At 35.2% G+C, this 21,376-nt stretch overlaps 2 protein-coding genes across 3 annotated transcripts in view; one reads left to right on the top strand and one right to left on the bottom strand.

The window, feature by feature from the left end:
* LOC142976396 (uncharacterized) overlaps positions 1 to 13,787 on the bottom strand; it is an 83,827-nt gene extending 70,040 nt beyond the window's left edge. The window contains exons 1-3 of the mRNA XM_076119725.1: positions 13,646 to 13,787; positions 9,723 to 9,798; positions 8,703 to 8,782 (exon numbers count right to left, since the gene is read on the bottom strand). The gene's annotated coding sequence lies outside the window, so the exon portion shown is untranslated. The remainder of the gene's footprint in view (positions 1 to 8,702; positions 8,783 to 9,722; positions 9,799 to 13,645) is intronic.
* A 322-nt stretch (positions 13,788 to 14,109) lies between these two features.
* On the top strand, positions 14,110 to 20,423 carry LOC142976596 (FAST kinase domain-containing protein 4). Of its 2 annotated transcripts, none has more exons than XM_076120033.1 (11): positions 14,110 to 14,226; positions 14,440 to 14,608; positions 14,860 to 15,056; positions 16,230 to 16,457; positions 16,698 to 16,870; positions 17,210 to 17,435; positions 17,978 to 18,128; positions 18,528 to 18,755; positions 19,126 to 19,192; positions 19,522 to 19,627; positions 20,122 to 20,423. In XM_076120033.1, the coding sequence occupies exons 2-11, from the start codon at positions 14,440 to 14,442 to the stop codon at positions 20,230 to 20,232; spliced, it is 1,656 nt and encodes a 551-aa protein (XP_075976148.1). In that variant the 5' UTR covers positions 14,110 to 14,226; the 3' UTR covers positions 20,233 to 20,423. The 2 variants fall into 2 exon arrangements, with proteins under 2 accessions (XP_075976148.1, XP_075976149.1); XM_076120034.1 differs by having other exon boundaries at positions 14,440 to 14,599.
* Positions 20,424 to 21,376: the final 953 nt, after the last annotated feature.

Genomic DNA, 21,376 nt, shown 5'->3' on the forward strand with positions numbered 1-21,376 from the left:
ATAGAATTATGTTTGATAACGGATGTTGTTTACTAACGGCTTTTTCAGTAAAAGTTACAGCCAATGCAAATAGCATTATAACAGTTGGCGCATTGACATTGTCTATAAAATGGGGAACATTGCTCAAACTGTTAATATTTGGATGTTTTTTTTATTTACAGCTATTTGGCAGGTAAGTAACTATGCAGGCAATAAATTAAGAAGAATGTAGTGTACAACTATAAATTCTTTTATTAAAATAAGAAAACATACAGTTCCATAAAAAATATTATTCTGCAGTCACAGATCAGCTAGATCAGAATAAAATTACAGTAAATTAATCAGTATCCTCATTTTCTCAATTATTGTTGTTCTTAGCAGAATTAAATACTATTTACCTCTCAACTAAATAATACTAAATATTGTGATCTCATGAACTTTACAAAGTAAAATCACGGATATCGTGTTGATCTAACCTTAGAAAACCGCCTACGGATCATAAAAACATTAGTCCGTGGGAAACGAACTTTGCAAACAACTTAACTCAAATCTAAACGTTCATTATGTAAATCATTTAATTAATGCGTGTTAAAGGAAAACCAATTGCAAATCCTTATTATTTATTCCCTTTTACTCCTTGTGGTTTTAATAAATACATAAGTGTGTTTGTTTTGGTGGAACCTTCATGCTGTTTTCCTCTTTATTCAATCAAAGAAAGTAAGCTTGGAGTTGTTACTTTTGTAAAAGTATACAGCAGGAAAAATCTATATCGTCTAGCATGCTCGTTTGGTTTCTTTAACGAGTAAAAAGAAAGGAGCCTGACTTTAGGTTTTAAGCTTTCCTAGACTGATACAAATCGTATTTTGCTGTTCCCTGATTTAGGAGTATAACTGAGTTTACTTCCGGTCTTTAGGTCTGGCCATTTCAAAATATCAGGAAGCAGTTTTTTTTATAGAATTTGGCACTTAAAAAAAGTTACATTTTAGCTGACACGTGAAATACACTCAATTAATATTTGCAAATACAGTTATATTCTGCAAGACATCGAAATTAAAAAATAAATACAATATAAATATAAACAAATAAATAGTTAAATAAAATAGCTGCATTTGTTTCAAATTGCAACTTCGTCGGTTCGTAAAGTTGGCAGGCCAATCGGTATCAAGTCTATCTACTAATGCAACGATAAAACTCTCGCAGACGACTTTTATTATTGCGAGGGAAACTACTTACATTGGCTACTAGTTTTATTTTGACGTCAGCGATAGAACCTTTTAGCAGCGAATGGAATTGCCAACATTGTGATTAATTGATGTTGAAAAGGTTCTGCAAATTGATGATCAAATATGTATGAGTTTTAGAAACAATTTTGATTAAACTTTTTTGACGTCGTCGAATGTTTTATAACTGAAATGTAAGCAAAAATTACATCAAGAGTTGTAAGGAATACCTTTGGAATCGGATTCTTGTTAAAAGTAATAAGGAAACTACATCAACTACACTATTGGACCATAGGGGACATATAATAACAAATTGAATTGAACCCACACACAAGTGATGTTCAAAGCATATAAAAGTTTAAAATACACCAAACACCTAAAACAAAATATCTTGAATAAGAATATATCCAAGTTCTGGATCCGCTTCTACACAGCTACCAGTGAAGGCCCACTTATCCAATTAATAGAAGGGTTTTTTCTTTCAAAGATATTGACAATTATGTCTCCACACTTGTCAATTCCACTCGCGAATATGACGCGACCCACAACTGCAACACAGTGCGATTATACGTCACAATACAATATATTCACGGCACGTACCGCCGAAGGAAACAGCAGCCATTGCATACAGAGTAACGACAAAATATTGCCAACGGAAATATACACTAGTTTTGAGGGTATTGCGAATTTTTATAGTAATGGTTTGAATGAGTCATGTTAAAAGGTTCATAGAAGCCATTTGGGTACCAAGAAGTTTGCTTTATAGGGCCCTGAAGAAGAATTTTGAAGGCTAGAAGGTAAACTGTAAATAGGCAGCGTACTAGGGAGTTATAACTTTCTCATGGGAGCGTCTCTATGCAGTCCATGATAATGATAATGAGCCTAATTTCTCACCTTAAAAAGGGTTTAGTTATTAATGATCTGCAACGTTAAACCATAATAGAACGCAAAGAATTTTCTATATAGTACTGAGAAATATCATCCAGAAGTACTAAAAAGTTAGAGTAAACCGTATTTGCGTTATCATGTCAGCTGACAAATTAGTGCTGCCCAGCTAACTTGCAGTCAAAATTCCTAACGGTGTTGCCAATTTTGAAAACAAGGATGCTCAATTTTATTGAATATGGCTACATGATTATGGCTACCAGCTGATTTAGGTGGTTATAGGACTGAATATATTTTATATTCATGTCACTTAACTGCATACAAATGTGTACAGTACAGTAGTCGTGACTTTTTGGGAACATTTATTGCGACAAGGTCACATAATTAATTTCAAGAGGGTGTGAACTATTTTATAGTCTTCCTAAAAGACCTTTTAGCAAGACAATCAATGGAATTTTCTCAAAAGAATGTTGAATCCGGCTCTTCTGCAAGAGAACTGTACTGCAGCAGCAAATATAAGTAACTTAAAGGATCAAATAGTGCATGCAGAAAAGCAGATTAGCAGACACGAAGTGGGACCTCTCCCATTCATAAGGAAATAGGGAACACATGTAGGTATCACTTTAATGCATCATACGATATAGCTAAAGGCGTCATAACTAACTTAATCCAATTAAACTACCCGTTCGAACATAGTGTTACAATTTCCAATTACCAGCTGTCAATAACATGAGCCGTACATGCATATAAAGCTAGGTGCACACGGAAGCCGCACCGTTGCAGCCATACACGTGGCACGCGGCTTATTGATTGGCAGCCGCTCGTGTGTGCAGGGGTTAAGATTAATGTAACTATGTTTGTTGGTTTCTGAAGGATTTTTGGATTTAGATGGCACGTGTGAACGAGAGGGGAAGAAATACTGGTGTAGGTGATCTCAAGAACACTACAACATATTATTATGTATCTAAAGCGAATAGAACTTTGTGAGGGCTACTCAGCAAAGCATGTTTTAAACAGAGGGTCATTAATAAGACCCTCTCGTTATCTTTCGAGATACGCATTATGATATAACTATTAGACAAGTTTTCATAGATTTACCGAAATACATTTTCTATTGCTCCCTGCTGACTTGCACAACTCGGCAGCAAAACTTTCTTTAACGAAGGCTGTAGGAACTATTGTTCACAAAATTAATATAAACGAGCGTCTGTCTCTTTGGACGTTTAATCCCGGATAATTCTACCTTCAACCACAGTAATCCAGGCTTAACAAATCTAGGCTTTACCGCCTACAGACATTTAAAATCTCCGTTCGCTCAGCAGTAATTACTCAAAAGAACGTTGCCAAAATAACTAGCAGAGGTCGTTCCCTGCGGTATTCAGGAAGGAGGGTATTACAAGGAGATTAGATTTCCTCCCTATGCGTTGCAATTTTGCCGTTCTGCCTCCTGTGCCCGTATGCCAAGCCAAGATAACTTAGTTACAGGGTTTGTGAGGGATGAAATATTTAATGGTGTGGACGAAATTGTCTGCATGCGATCATCTTTTCATAAACTTCGTAAATTGTGATTTGTAGTTTCCTTAGGGGTTGTTTGATAAAATGGGTAATGGAATATGATTTAGATGCATTTATCTTAACGCTAGCTTTTACACGTCACTTCCCCTACCTTGAAACATTCTTCGCAGTCTTCTAACAATTTTCCGTTGTAAAAGATTTTAAAATAAAAATACTGTGTTTGGATTGGGTTATCCCAGAATTGACACATCGACGCGCAGTTCAAACAAATGACATCAATTGTTCGCGGCACGGGAATCGACCCAGTCATTAACTCCCCCATCGTATTGACTTATGGGAAACGATAGGACAACAGTCAACACAATTTGTTTTTGAGTGCAACCCATCTATAAAACAAGTTCGACTATATTGATTTCTGAACGAAAAAAGGAAAACCTGCATTTGTATAATTTTTTACAACTTTGGTATTCTTTTCTTGATGTATTTTGAGACGTAAAGGCGTATTCACACAGGGTATACAAAGGTATTTTCGTAAGCTTTGTATGTATTGTCTCTCTAGCGACACCTGTCAACTGTTACCTGACACTTCCGTATACGCTTGTCAAATGGTATGATATACGTTTTGAAAATACGCTCAGAGAGAAAACGGCCCAGGTCCATTCTACTCCTATACAGACACATACGTTTTTGGGATCTTTGTTTAACTATTTTTCTGCTTTGAGTCCTGTCTGAGCTGTCCCTTTTTTTTCTGACTCCTTCTGGTAACCATGGCAACGGTAATCGATGGTACAACTTGCCCTTTGAAGCAAGGGTCATGTAGGTAAATAGCGGCCATCCAAAATTTACTGCAAGCGTTTTTACAAGTCCCCCGATACCATTAATGTAGGCTTGTAGGCACATAAATTATTAGGTGCGTTTTGTATTTTATTTCAAGTTATGGTTTTTAACATTTATTGTGTTTACAAAGTTTTCGAATTGCTTCGTCAAGGGTTATAGAAAAAAGAAACATGTACTGTGTATCAGTAATGTGTACTATATCTTCTTTTTATTACACTGTATCTGATCGCATATTTTGTAAACAAATAAAGGACAAAAAGAATTACATACAAAAACTATTGAAAACGTTGAGATATAAATCACAACCTTATTTAACAACCACATACCCATAAGTGTCTCAGAAGCAAAATACGTAAATAAAAGACATCAACAGACTGTCAGAGGTGAATTAAAAGTAAAATATAGTGATAGAGCTCTCATCGATTCCATCAATCGTTCCCTTTATAAATCGATCCACTATTAGCGGAATTCACCCCACTATTGATATACGGGAATCTATTCAGTTGTCATGTTCACGCTAGTGTAAGGGGTCGCTAGAGAACAGTCGAAGGGATTTGCACATCTAACTAGCGAACAGATTTTATAAGCCGATCGTTTTAAGGGAACCTAAAATATGAGATTTTAGAAACCTGTTACGACTATTTCTTTGCGCCCAAAAAAGCGTAGTTTTAGCAGTTAATCAACCACTGCATCGGTGAAAACTCAATGTTAGACATTAATTTAGGACTTTCTTTTTTTACGTTACTAGGGATCACGTTCAATCACGTTTAGATCTTTTCTGAAGCCAGTTATTAATTTTGATGAATATAATAATAGATGGAAAGGCTTCTAGTATGTGGGAGTGTCAATTTATTTACATTTTACTTTTAAACATTAGTGATCATATAAATATGGGAGCCTTTATATCTAGAGATCGTAAGGATTTCCTGCATTATTTCTAGTGCACACAGCATAATAAAGTATGAGTGCATAAAATTGACATTAGTTATTTCAACACGTGGCATGTGCAATATGAGGGGTTCCGCTTTCCTTTGTTTGGACTTGATCTTTATTTGTTTGGTCTTTGAAGGGAGAAGAGTACTTAGGGAATGATTGCTTTAGCATGAAGATATCGACTAAAGAATAGCAAAAGACATACTATGTCTGAAGTTGTTACAAATTGCGATAATTTATAGTGTCGTGTCGTCTGTTTTTTTTTTTCAATTATTAGAAAGTATTTATAAACCTGTTTTGTAATAATTATCAACCTTAAAGTACTGCCTAATCAAACAAACGACAACATAAAAATACCACACCTACCCTCAAAAAAAAAAAAAAAAAACCTATAAAAATGCAACTTATTTCCCGTGAAAAAAAACCCTAAAACTTTTCTTAACAACCTATTATTAACACCATAAAATGGTAATGTCAATCACCAGACCCTTCCCATGGTGTGTAGGGGAGTTTGGAGGTGTGCGTAGGTCGGGAATCGAAGCTACTATCGATCCGTCGGGGGAAAGATGTGTGCACTGTCGGTTCTTTCGACGTAGACGGCGAGACTGGTATTCGGGTATTGCATATTTTAAACGTTATGCAGACGTTTGGATGTAAAAGTTTTTAGAAACGTACAGTCAGCTTCTTATATAAAGTGACAGATAACATATCCAGTTATAAAGGAACTCCTAAAGTGATCAATAATAATAATACAACCAAAGTCATCTAATTATGTAAGTCATTCATCTTGCACAATGATATCGGAACATGGACATCGTCAAATATATGAGTTCGTTCAAAGTGCCATAATCATAGTAACAAACACGGCGCCAATGGTTTCTAAGCATCCAAAGTATTCAAAAATATGGAACACTACATGAAAATGAACTCTATCGCTGAAAATTTAAGGTACCTTTTGAAATTTAAAAACAAAATGAATGAGATAAAGCATTGGTTGTTCCTTTCATTATGAACGTGACGTCATTGGCATGTGTTTTGTTTATTCTATCCTCAATTTTATCATATTTTCATGATTTATAATTCGCGTTAGATATCAAAGAGTAATTAATACTAATTTGCATAAATACTCGAAAGATTTCATAGATAATGTACATCATTGTTTACATATCAATGTCATGTGTCATTCATATAAATGCAAATAAATTAATATAATAAAGTAATTATTACAATTTAATTGGAAAAACATGGCCTCATTTCGAATTAATGATGGAATGAAACACAAAATCATTCACTTGCAACAAGAAGGTGTTTCTGTAACAGACATTGCGAACGAACTTGGAATATCCGTAAGTTGACTTCTCTTTATATTGTATGTTATTTTATATTTTTGTATTTTGTACTGCATAAATTATTTCATGTTATAATAATTCAGTTTCTTTCTTACAGAGGAACACAGTTTATCGATGGACGGATAGATGGAATACAGAGGGTATTCTCCGTTACCATGTAACAACTGGTCGTCCACGCCGGACAAACACTGATCAAGATACGCGAATAGTGCAGAAAGCTCGAAGCGATCGTTTTTTAAACACGCGTAATTTGGCATTTGAGTTTCAAGTATCACAGACCACAATAAGGAGACGATTACACGAGAAAGGTTTACATAATAGAATACCCGCCAAGAAACCTGCACTTACGCCGAGGCACAAAGCACAAAGATTAGAGTTCGCACGACGTTATTTAGATTTTAATTTTGAAAATGTCGTTTTTGTAGACGAAAAAGTATTTTGTTCTACTGCTCGTGGTCGTCTATCTTTATGGAGGTTAAACAACACCAGATACGAAGAAAGAAATGTGTTACCTGGTAACAGGAGTGGACGTATCACACTCGGATTCTGGGGTTGGATGTCCCAAAGCGGTCCGGGAGAATTAGTCGAGGTTGGCGGCAGACTTAATGGCCAAAGATATAAAGATATCCTTAATGATGTTTTGTTGCCCACGGCCCGAGTATTTTATCCAAACGAAAGAATCCGTTTCATACAGGACAACAGTTCTGTTCATAATTCCAGGGTAGTATCAAATGATTTAAATGAAACAAGAGATTTGGAACGAATAATTTTTCCTGCACGTAGTCCTGACTTAAACCCAATAGAAAACTTGTGGGGTAAAATGATTCAACTATGGGATAATACTACGATAAGAAGTACGGAAAACTTGAGGAGACACGTTGAAAATGTATGGGAGTCGTTAAGGGGAGACATATTTTGTTTTAACGCAGTGCAATCCATGCGTCAGCGACTTAGCGATGTTATTATTGCTGAAGGTGGATATACACGTTTTTGATATTTTTTTGTTATATATTTTAAGATAATAAACAACCATTTCAATTGAAGTAAAACCTTGTTATTTTACGAGTTATTATTTTGACCTGGAATTATGTGATGATACGTAGAATGCAGGAAGAGTTTAAATCACATACATTTAGAAGAAGGCTGTTTAGGTCTCATCGAATCGAATTATGTGATTGATACGTAGAGTGCAGGAAGAGTTCAAATCACTTAGGTACATTTTTAGAAGGTTGTTTAGGTCTCATCTCTTATTTTAGGATCGTGGGTAATTGGCGAGCATAATTTAGCTTTTAAGTCAAATAGACATTAAAAAAAATACTTATTAAACAAGTAAGATTCCCGGGATACGACCCGGTGACCTTACGTACGGCGGACACTCTAATGCCCAGACACCAATCAGACATGCATAGTGACATAGTTCATTTTCATGTACCTAATGTTTGTTCCATATTTTTGAATACTTTGGATGCTTAGAAACCATTGGCGCCGTGTTTGTTACTATGATTATGGCACTTTGAACGAACTCATATATTTGACGATGTCCATGTTCCGATATCATTGTGCAAGATGAATGACTTACATAATTAGATGACTTTGGTTGTATTATTATTATTGATCACTTTAGGAGTCCCTTTATAACTGGATATGTTATCTGTCACTTTATATAAGAAGCTGACTGTACGTTTTGGGGATATTTTGTTTTTTTTTCTGTAGTTGCGAAGCGTTTGATACTTGTAGTTGGAGGATAATATAAGATAATATAATATATGGAGTAAGATAATTACGAACAAACGTTCGTATTGTAATATTTCACTATTCGTAAGTTAACCATATAATCAAGCCGTCATTTTAAAAACATATTTCAAATTGGCTTTTTCAAGCCTGAAGAGTAACAACATGAGCTTGTAGTGTTTAGCACAGGGTTATTAAACGGTATAATGAAATGAAATAATCGAAAGTTCAATGGCTTATGTATAAAACTTACCTTAAAACAAAAGCCCGTGCGTGCGCCATTGGAACTCGTTGATATAACACGTGAAGACACAACACCTCCTCCTGACGACACTGTTTAATAGAAAATAAATAAATTTATATAAAAAGCTAAATAAACCCGCCGCTTTTCTATCGAGGAACTAATAGGCAATTTTTATCCTAGTAGTAGCACTTCCACTACTTAGTAGTTTAGCTTAGTACCTACCACAACAATTAGTACAATTTCGCTAGTTCAGTTTTCATTTTCCTACATATTTAAGAGGATTTTTTAATACAATAACTTAGAAAATTTAATGTCTTTTTTAATGACATTCATCGGGCTATAAGAGTAGCCTCAAATTATGTAAAACAATAGATACATAAAATTTTAAAAGCATAGGACACAAAACGAAGAAAAATCGTAGACTTATTGGTCTAAATAAACCGCGAGAGAAAGCTCGGTAAATTGCATTCACTGTTCCATATAATATTTTGATTTTGATTACAACACTAAGTATCATATTAACTTATAAATAGCCGTACACATCCCCTCTTTTAATTGAACCACTTAATTATTATAGTAGGGGGACACTGGGGTTGTCTGTAATAATGTCCATAGAGATGTTTGTTTAGATAAAAACGACGAGACATATGACATCGATTACACTATTTAAAGAAGAATATTGCAATAATTTCTTTATTTCTCTGACATTTTAAAATTTTAGTCTTACACGCTGATTATTGCGATAGCACTAAATTTCAAAAGCCAATAAAATTAAGCGCAAATTTTTTTGGCGTGTAATTTTGGCCACAAATTAGAAGCCTATTAAAGTATTAACATGACTGTCACTACAGTGCAGGTAACTGTTAACAAGTTTCTGACATAAAAAAATACCACAAATTAAATAAATATTACGAACCTTCATAATACTGAAAGAATATGCTCAAAAACTACTTGCGGATTCTCTTAACGAATATACAAACAAAAGTCAAGTAAGACATTAAAAATTATTCACAATATATCTCGTATTACCTGAAGAGCTGGTAGTCGGGAGGGGGCGCGGAGCGGGGCGCGCTCAGCGAGCCGCACCGACGCTTTCAGCCCCCGCCTGCAATCATCACACTCTTTATTCCTCTACACCTGCATATACACTAGACATATTGCGATGATTTTCATTGAACTGTCGTTACGAAATAAGCGAGTCTAGTAGGTTGATTAAAATAGATAGTCATGAATAAATTCCTCAGGAAATAGCTTGTAATATTAGGAAAGCTTGTTTTCATGTTTTAGATAAAGTTGAGCGATTTCTGTGTACTAACTTGAGCAACCTCTTATTGTCTGATGTTAAAATAGTTATATGAAGCAAGGAAAAGATTATAAATATAATGATTGTTTCACAATTTTGAATGACAAGCTTTTAAACCATTAACATACTTCATAAAATGGTTCACTCTAAACTCTGATATTTAATTAGAACATCTATAAATTATTAACTTTGATGTCTAAAACACTACCTTGGGCTCTCAAGACCACTCATCAAAGCATTTCTTAAAAACTTGGAACTTTTCCCAAAATTCCTTTTTATCTGTTGACAGTTACTACTCCTTTAATTAGTTGAACCTTCCATCACAAACAACCAACAATGTCATATCGCTATAAATTAAAAAGCTTTAGAATAGTCTCTGGTTATTTTGGTTGACATACTGACAGATATAAATTAGCCCTTTGATTCTGCCGCTATTTTTATTTATAGACTGTTGTTCTTGGCAACACTGGAAGATTTCAGTTATGTAATTGCAAAGGGAAATAAACATCTCTGCTAATGTTAATGTGTTATGGAAGAAAGATTTATCTATTTTGCTGAAATAACATCAATAATATAACCGATTCAAAAAATTTAGAAACATTTATTACCAAAGACATACCCAGGCTATCCATTAATGCTCACATACACAAAGTACCCAATTAAAAAACCTTAGAGGTCTAAAATGAGGCTATAGCCAGACATACTGAAGTACCCAATAAAAAATACTTTAGAGGTCCATATGTAAAGCTACAGGCTATCTATTTACGTGCCCACATTATGAAGACTTTACTATTTGAGACACTGAACTAGGATAATAAAATGACACTTAAGAGGCATAAATAAAAAGTGTTTAATTATAACTATACTTAGACTTAAATATTGCTAAAACTACAGCTATAAAGTGTGTATTATGATAATTACCAAAAATTTTACCAGAACTTTACCAACTTGTAACCATGGTATTAAGATGCAAAGCCAGTTCGATGTGCAGTAAAAAGTATAGGCTGGATGGTCTTATTAATTACCTAAAAATGATGTTTCAACAAATGTCATTCAATCATTTTGTATTAGTGTTTAGTTTAATCACAGTTCTGATAGTGAAAAACTATTCAGCATTGTTCAAGATTTCTGCTAACTCAGGGATGGTTCACATCTGACGGAAGATGCGTCGGGCGTAGCCTAAATAGTATGGGACTCGCAACGACGCATCATCGATTGAGTGTGAACGGTCAAGTATTTTTGTATATAATTGTCTGTTACGGCGTTACGCGACCGATAATACGCGACGCATGTTCTGTTAGATATGAACCTTCCCTCAGTTTAGATCAAATGTAACTGGAAACAAATGTACTTGTAAACAATCAAGCTCTTATAAGAGTTGACCTTTTAATTCCACTAGAAATAACAAAAAGACAATAAAACCTAATACTGTCCGACTACTGGGTACAGATGTTTCTTGTGTCCCACGGACACCTCTTACCAGTGAATATTGTCTTGAAATACACTTAAATACGCTCAATATGTCTTTAATTTCATTCAAAATATAATTTAAATGCATTATGCATTCTTGTATTCATAACATCAACAGGGGCCGAAACAAGTTCCAAGGTCGAAAATACTGATTTTACTGACCAAAAATTCAAAAATACTGACTAAATACTGACTATTTCTTAACCGTTTTTTGAATGGTGTGAAATAAAAAAAAATACAGTCGAATTGAGAAGTCAAAATCCTTTTTTGAAGTCGGTAAAAAAGCCTTTTTTCGGTTATTGGTCTCCACCATCCCCATAGTCAACCAGCACCGCCTTTTTATTGTGTTAAAACGCTTTGTTAGTAACGTTTTAAATCAGGTCTTAAGAATTTTCAATCAGGTCTTACGAATTTTCAATCAGGTCTTACGAATTTTCAATCAGGTCTTACGAATTTTCAATCAGGTCTTACGAATTTTCAATCAAGTCTTAAGAATTTTCAATCAAGTCTTAAGAATTTTCAATCAAGTCTAAAGAATTTTCAATCAAGTCTTAAGAATTTTCAATCAGATCTTACGAACTTTCAATCAGGTCTTACGAATTTTCAATCAGGTCTTACGAATCTTTGATCAGGTCACTTGTCCTGACGCGAGTTTAGAAGTTCCAAAAAACCAATTCCGAAAAAAGTGCGCAACGGCGCTTAAGAATTTTCACTTCAAAAATATTGATTTCAAAAAAATAGTACATTTTAATTTGCTATTCTTCAATACATGTATACAACGTGTCCCAAAACTCAACGTCAAAACGAAAACCTGAGCTAGGCCGAGTTGTGTTGGCTCTCAAAAAATAATTTAAAAAAATCTATCCCGTGTAGTTTAAAAATGACAACCATTTTTGTAAAATTGCCACCCTCTGATGAGTTAAGTCTACTGTGGCATCAAATGACTTCTTTTCTAGTTCTTTTTTTATGTGGAGTATTCTTAAGTAACGCTCCTACAAAATTCAATTCATTATTTGCACACAACTTCATTGGAATATCAAAAAATATCCCTTTTATGGCGAACTATGCCGTGAAAATAATTTCATCACTCAACTTTGACAGTCTGCCCTGAAAAATTATTGTACTACGCTTTTTCGGCATGTACCTCCAAAAGTTGGCGCATTTAATGGGCTTTCGAAAATGGTATACCACTTACTAAATTATTTCATAGACGATGAGAAAATAAAAAAATCTTAAGATAGTCGTTAAATTTAACGTATTATTAGTTCGTCATAAAATTTTGGGAAAGTTTTGCAAACACCAATGTGCAAATAATGAATTGAATTTTGTAGGAGCGTTACTTAAGAATACTCCACATAAAAAAAGAACTAGAAAAGAAGTCATTTGTTGCCACAGTAGACTAAACTCATCAGAGGGTGGCAATTTCACAAAAATGGTTGTCATTTTTAAACTACACGAGATAGATTTTTTAAAATTATTTTTTGAGAGCCAACACAACGGCCTAGCTCAGGTTTTTGTTCTGACGTTGAGTTTTGGGACACGTTGTATGTTACGTAGATCATCCACATAATATCGAGCATCCATAGCAACCCTCTGATATAATTACTGGGCAAATCGAGAATGTAAGATTGGCCAACAGCAGAGGAAAACAAAAAAAAAATCGTTGAGTTTGGAAAAATACTGACTATACTGACCGATTTACGAAAATACTGACTTTTACTGACCAGGTCCAAAAATACTGACTTTTACTGACTTTACTGACCTGTTTCGGCCCCTGCATCAAGAAACATACACACAAAGATAAAAATCACATACATCTCAATGTAAGACGTTGAAAGTAGCAGAAGGGCAAACGAGATAAGATCTTCGAAACGCCGGTAATAATTTATCAATACAATGAAGGTAGGCGAAATTACCCCTTTACCTATATGTATACACATACGACTAACACACGTTTTTCTTAATTTCTACATGAATAATGCCCCTCACAGCGTTGTAGATGAAAGATGTAAGACAATGACGTTATTTATAGCATTCTACTAAGAAATAGAAGCGAATTTCAAGCGAAACTTATTCATTTGCACAGACTCATCAATCAAAAACGGCAACTATTCGATCTCTAAAAGCTCATCTTAACGGATTCTCGTAAGAATTTCTATAGGAGTCGAATTCTACTTACCAAATTCATGGTTTTCAGTACCGGTTTCACTGTTTTTGTTGAAATAACAACAAAATATCACAACAAAACTTCCTCCCACGACCGCCGTTTGCAATTTTCTGGAGTAGGGATGGGACAAAGATTGACAAATGTCGTATTTAGTCCTTTCCTATTCGAATTGCAACTGACTTTTTTATCAGTACGTTGTGAATGACAACAATAATTAGAGCGTTTTATAGTGACAGAATTACAAAAAAAATCCTTTCAATATTAAAAATTAGAACGTACTTGGTAAATAAATGGTAATATAATTATTTAATGGAATATTTTTGGAAACTGTAATTCAAAATAAATAGGGGTGGCTAAACACTAGTAGTCTACCGATAGACAAAATGTCAAGCGCGTTTTGTTATTACTAATAAAATGTAAATTTTCAGGCGCTGGCTTGCGTTTAGTTGTGTTTAGTTGATGGTTTCAGCTTAAATTATTTAATAGGGTAACATCTCTCTTCGAATTGTCAAAAAGATAAATAATTTTACATTCTGTAAATGCTTTAAAAATAAAATATTTCTCTTTTTCAGGTATATTATAACAATTACAAGGTATATAATTTAAAAAATATTATCCGTCGTTGCCATTATGCTACTTAATTCTGAATAAAATTATGATTACTTTGAAGTCGTGATGTAAGAAGTTGTATTTTGAATGTATTTCTCGTATTTTCACGATGTTTTTGTCCTATAAGTCAAAATTTACAATAAATTAAAGTTTATCCAATCTAGCAGTGTGGTATTATAGTGATGTTTTGTTTATAGATGTTGAAATTAAGTGGCTTAGTGATTTGGAGGTTAGGTTCAAGGGCGGCTGTGAGGAAGTATTCGAGCCCTAGCGCCACAGTATTCAAAACAGAGAAGTTAGAAGTATCTACAAATATTGCCGATAAAGTCCCTAAAGAGGAGAGTGGAGAAGATAGAGGTAAATCAGGTATATAACTGTATTACAGCAGTTTTTTCAAATGTTTTCCATTGCACAATGATTTTACTAAGAAGTAAAATATACTATGTAATGTAGCGTATAGAATCGTTTCTTCAATGAACTGTCATTTTTATTCACACTTATATTAGTAGAGTTAACTGTAAGTTTTATTTGTAAAAACATTAATGCTAACTATTCTGTTAGGTCCTAAAAGGAAGGAAATTAACTTGAAATTAGTTCATCTCTTTAAAATATTTCAGGTTTAGTAGCAGCAGCCTTTGCCTCCCTAACCAACTTGGACACAAACCCTCCTGAAGACAAGAAGAAGCCAAGTCCAAAGTCGGTGAAATACAGCAGAGCACAACAGATTGATGGACAGATACAGAAGGCCGTAGATCTGAACAGTTTGCTAGTTGTTGCTGAGAACCCTGTGGTGTCCAGGAGACATGCTTTAAAGGTATAGTTAGTGTTCAGCATATGTATTACTTAATCCCTATGTAAATCATGCTTTGGCCTGTTATTTTGTCTGCAGGAAAAGATATCACATTGTAAATAGTTACATGTGTTTGTCCAGGTAATAAACTGTCTATGTAACAAAGTTCATTAAAATCTGTTCAGTAATTTTGCTATGATTGTGAAATGAAAATAAGTCCAGTTGTCCATATTAGTACATTAATATGGACATAGAGTGTATTGTTACAATACAAAAAGAAGTCAGACCATTTTATTATTACAGTAGAATACACTTATCCTCTCAAGCGCCCGGCCACCGTGTCACGGTTGAATGTTCTACCCCCGTCAAGCGCCCCGCCACCGTGGTACGGCAAAACGATCTTACATTTAAAAAACGTAAAAACGAAATGCTAAACCTATGTTTATCCCTTTCAAACATATTTGACATTGAAGCTGATGAAATGAGACGACGATTTAATGCACACACTTGAATAAGTGGTTGATATAGGCCAGAGAGCACCTTAAACAACATCTGACCCAACGACATGTTCCTTTATGACCAATATTGTAAATCCTTTTTTTAACTAATTTTAAAGATTTGAGTATATTTTACAGTTGGATTTTAATGTCATTATTCATTAACTACACGATAAGACCTTTCGTCATATTATTTTTTTTGCCTAAAAATATTTATTAGACTTTCTTCAAACACATAGCTAAAGCACACAATATTCAGATTAAACCGACTATTGTACTACCACTATCAAATATTATTTGTGGTTTATTTTTTTAATCTATAGCAAATTTTATGTAGATTTCAAATATATAAGGTATGACTAGGGTGTTAGTATTAAAATATGACGGAATCGGCGCTTAAACGCCAACCGCCAATTCAATTCCGCGCGCCATTTTAGGCCTGGACGCTTAACGGTATATTTGAATTTTGACGTTGGGGCGCTCGAGAGGTTATTATATTATGGTGTAGTGTATGTATGCAGTTCAGAATTATTTAGCAATATGTCCTGTCACAAATGATCAGGCACTGTTGTGTGTCACTGTAACTAGTTATTTGTCATATTCCAAAAAAATAATATTTTAGCATTAATCCTTTCATATCTCAATTTTTGATGCACCAAAATACACATTTACCTGAAAGTATTTGTTTCACCTCTTCCAGATGGTATCAATACTCTCAGACTGGGCGACCAGTAACAAAGTGAAGCTATCAGACTTTGAGAAGGACCCTCGGTTCCTCAAGCTGTGCAGGATCCTGGCCCGTTCCTCCACAGTGCAGGCTATGAGCTCCCTGACCATGGCTGAAGATCTGAGCACAGTGCTAGGTATCACTGGAGATGATGAAGCAGCCAGGCTGATCACTAATCTGACATTACCACAAATGGTTAAGGTGAGGGTCTTGCATTGATATTAATTTAAAAGCTTGAAAATTATTATTTCATTAATATATTATTGGACGCATCAACTAGTTTGTTTAGCAAAATCTGTTAATAATGTCCTATATCTATCCAATGTTATTGTATTGCAACTAGTTATGCATTTTATATTTTATACGACCTTGCCGACTATCTTTGAAGCGTATTTTGGCTACAGATTCAACTCCTAATTTAAATGTTTTTATTACATTCAGGTAATGAAAGCCCTGCAAAATAAAGGTCGTCGCAGCACGCCACTGCTTCGCGCGTTATCACACAGCATCACCAGTCAGAATGAAGTCATTGATCTCAAGAAATCAGCTGATCTGCTCTTCTCTATGGCTTCACTCAACTTCCCTGATCCAGTACTACTTGATAGAATATGCAAGTGAGTTTAATAAAGTTGTAATTATTGATGAAAAGACAATATTTGCTGCAGTAATGCTTAGTTTAACATGTTTTATTTGTGAGATTTATAAATTAGGCAAGTACAATATTACATTTCTAAATATGGGTTTATCCCTTCAAATGGGAGGTCACTTAAATACTGATGAATAATATAATCTGACATAATACCAACACTCAAAAGCCTTTGGCTGGAAAATACACGGCTATAATACTATTTAACGGCCACCCAAGGTTGCTTAACCCTATAATCAGTATCTACCAGTGTGAGTGAGGGCAACTGGTTACGATCTCAACGCTAATAAAACTACTTTAATTCCAGTGATGTAATAGAAAGTCTACCATCAAACAAAGACAAGCCAGCCGTAGTGAACTCTATCACGATATCTCTGGGCCTCATGAAGTACCGCCACGAGCCGGCACTGGCCGCCATAGCTGATTGGATGCACTCCAACAAAGATATCAGAAGGGCCAGTGATGTGGCTTCAGCTGTCGTTACTCTAGCCACTGTGGATTATCTGCCGCCTACTGCTGATGGACTTATACAGGTATGTTTAGTACTACATTTTAATCAGCTAAAGATTGAGACATCACCTAGTTAAATATTACACCTAAAGAAATAATTTTCACTTGCTGTGACGGTGAAGGAAACAATTGTGATGAAACCCTGCCTAAAATTTGTTTTCTACATTTCTTGCGGGCATGCAAAGTCCCCAACACGCACTTGGCTGGCGTGGCAGACTCAAGACCTAACGCCTCCCTCGTTCGGGATGAGACCCTTGCCAGGCAGTAGGACAGACATGGATTAAAAAAATTACACCAAACTTACCTTAATAAGATTAGAGATTTGTTGTAATGACAAAATGGTTAATGCAAACATAATTCCATACACATCATCTTAGTAATAATCATCACACATCTCTCACATCAAAAAATTATAGGTTTCGTCTGAGCCTAAAAGTGTCTGTCACGCACGCATTTTCTACATAATAACAGCGCATTATTTGTTCCATCAAGCTAGATAAATAAATATATTGGCTTAAGTATTTTCCTACTCAAAGTGGCTTGACTAATATAATGAATATTTCAGAGCGCGTTATCTCTGAAAGAGGAAGAGATGGCGAAGTCGTCATCATGGCTGGACCTGGTATTCTCACTGCTCACATTGAACCAGGCCACCAAGTCACATCTAGAGTCTACGCTACGACCAGAGTTTATTGACAAACTGCTTTCCGCTGGAGGTGAGAACATACATTTTAATCTTTTGTTTACATAATAAAATAACGTCTTATTCAAGAGAATAAGACCTTATTCTATTACCTACCTTGCCTACCATGGGGCAGAGATTTCCGTGATCCGTGATTTATTTACAAATTTGAGTTGATACTGCCAAAGTGGTCTAATCGCAAGATAATTATAATGTATAAAATCGCAGAATAAGCAGTTTTCAATTATCGGCCAAAGAATGCATTGATTAAAAGATAGCTGTGAAAGATATCTATTTAGTACATTATCATACTGTATCACACTATTCTCTGTCTATTTATTTAAAAAATGCTCATCACAGGATTTTAACCAGGTAGTCGACACAAACTTTATCAAAGGTAACCTAATTTAAATCTAACAAATAAATTTCACAGAAATCCCAATCCCATCTCGCCGCAAGTTAATGATGATAGACTCATACTTGCACCTCACGTCGCCGTCCTCCCCGCGCCTCCCGGAGGACATCTCGGTGGGAGTGCCCGTCATGTACACCAAGGAGAAGGCCTTCTTCGTGATGAGCATCATGGATACATTCAAGAGTCTCGTCTCTGCTGACGCGTTCTTGAAGAAAGAGTGCAATTCTGGCATGGGATTCTTATATGGTGAGTTTCTATACATGCTGGATATAATATTATAAAGTCGTCTTCAGCTTTATTTTCTGTAAGTAACAGTCTTATTTGAACGATTTTGTTGGGTAGGTACTTATTCTTTTGAACTGTTTTTACTAATATATCACGAAGCAAATATACGCTTGTTAACGCATAGTAGTTATGATGATGATAATGTTTATAAAACCAGTTTGAATATCTTGTCTAACCTCGCCCACGGAACGTACACGCGCGTGCACGTATACGATGTATGGTACATAACTAACCACGAGCTCGATAAATGCTTTTTATTTCAAAGCTGCTAGTTGTAAAGAAGTAGCTAGTTTTTGATTGCGTTCTATGCATATCTTTTTGTAATTTACAGATGCAGAATTCGCAGTAGACGCAAAATGCCACCCAGTTCCATTAGATAAAGCCGTTAATAACAAAAGGTAATAAGCACAGTCTATTTAGTTATCATACCTTTCAAATATATCTTATACTAGCTGACCCGCGCAGCTTCGCTTGCGTCACGTAAGAGAAAATGGGTCAAAATTTTCTTAGTTTTTGTAACATTTTTCGTTATTACTCTCCGCTCCTAATGGTCGCAGCTTGATGATATATAGCCTTCCTCAATAAATGAGTGAAATAATTTTTCAAATCGGACCAGTAGTTCCTGAGATTAGCGCGTTCAAACAAACAAACAAACTCTTCAGCTTTATAATATTAGTATAGATTTAGTAATCAATAAAACTATTTTATATTTATTTGTGTGTTACAGTGTATACCGGATAGCAGTACTAGGTCTGGACTACCACGATATGACGAGAAAGACTATCGCACCGCTCGGTATCAACCAATTCTACTCTAGACTACTTGAACTTAAGGTATAGTACAATATTTTAGTCTTACACCCACATTTACGTCAACTTCGCGCGGTCTGTTTTACTTCTGACTACTGTTAACGACTGTCAACGACTGTCAAATCTTTGAAAATGACAACCGGGACCCACAATTTAACGTACTTTCCGAAACACGGAGGAACTCGATACGTATAAGATGGGCACCCACCCTCAGAACAACCTCGGCAATCGTAGCTTAACCTCAGAGATCAATCCGCGCGGCTGTTGTTATCTAAGCCACGAGCTCCTCCAGCTTTATACGAATATATGTTATTGTCAATTTTATAAAGAGAAGCTGATTTGACTCTCACCCCCGGTTTCTGAGTACATTCAATAGCATTTTCTTATATGAGTTTTAACGCTATCGAATAGATAAACTACCGCTAAATGTACGTTGGAAACCTGGGGCTAGTCAACTACCCTATAAATACGCCTATTTGAAGGTGTCTGAACTAAACTTCACAATTTAATCTTTCCAGGGTTACAAAGTACTTCAGATTCCATACACAGAGTTCAATTCCAAAGACAAGCTGGTGTCACGGGTGCAGTACATCGAGAAGAGACTCAAGGACCTCGTCAGTCACTCGTAGAGTACTTGTGTGATGTAACATATTATATTATATGTATGTAGGACTATGTAGCAGGTATAGTACAAAAGTCACTGTTCCGTACATTAGCTTTTATAAACAAAGTTTGAAACATATTAAATAGCTGCTGTAAGACATTTTATAAATGCCCGGAGAAATTTTCAGTAATCTGAATTTGGGAGATAGTATGATGAGATTATCAGGGGCCGAAACAGGTCAGTAAAGTCAGTAAAAGTCAGTATTTTTGGACCTGGTCAGTAAAAGTCAGTATTTTAGAAAATCGGTCAGTATTGTCAGTATTTTTCCAAACTCACACACGTTTTTTTTTGGTTTTCCTTTGCTGTTGGCCAATCTTACATTCTCGATTTGCCCAGTAATCATATCAAAGGGCTGCTTTGGATGCTCGATATTATGTTGATGATCTGCGTAATATATATGTTATTGTAAAAGCCCGAACAGTGGTAAATCCTAAGATTTTAAGGTAAAACCTAAGATTTACCAACTCTCAATGGTAAAAGTCCGAACAAGCCGGAGTTTAAAAACTGTCACATATACAGTATATACAAAACTCCTTCTTCATAACTATGTAACGGTATAATTATATACCGTTACATAGTTATAAAGAAGGAGTTTTGGGCAAAGCGACATGGGTAAGTTAGGTTAGAAGGCTGAGGTGCACCTTAGCCTTTGTCGTTACTTTTTTTTTAAACCACCCAGCAGGAATGCAATGCAATGTAGGAAAGGACCCCGAAGCAGGCTCCGGCGACATCTCGACATCATCAAGTGAATAGAGGTAAAAGTTCGAAATAAAATCATTGTTCGGACTTTTACCATTGCGAGTTGGTAAATCTTAGGTTATACTGGAAAATCTTAGGATTTACCACAGTTCGGGCTTTTACAGTAACATATACATGTATTGAAGCATCACATGACTTCAATAGAACAGCAAATTAAAATTTACTATTTTTTTGAAATCAATATTTTTGAAGTGAAAATTCTTTAGCGCCGTTGCGCACTTTTGCGAAACTTCGTAAGACCTGATTGAAATTTCGTAAGACCTGATTGAAAATTCGTAAGACCTGATTGAAAATTCTTAAGACCTGATTGAAAACTCGTAAGAGCTGATTGAAAACTCGTAAGACCTGAT

This window comes from Anticarsia gemmatalis, chromosome 11, assembly GCF_050436995.1.
Source record: "Anticarsia gemmatalis isolate Benzon Research Colony breed Stoneville strain chromosome 11, ilAntGemm2 primary, whole genome shotgun sequence".
Taxonomy (NCBI): domain Eukaryota; kingdom Metazoa; phylum Arthropoda; class Insecta; order Lepidoptera; family Erebidae; genus Anticarsia; species Anticarsia gemmatalis.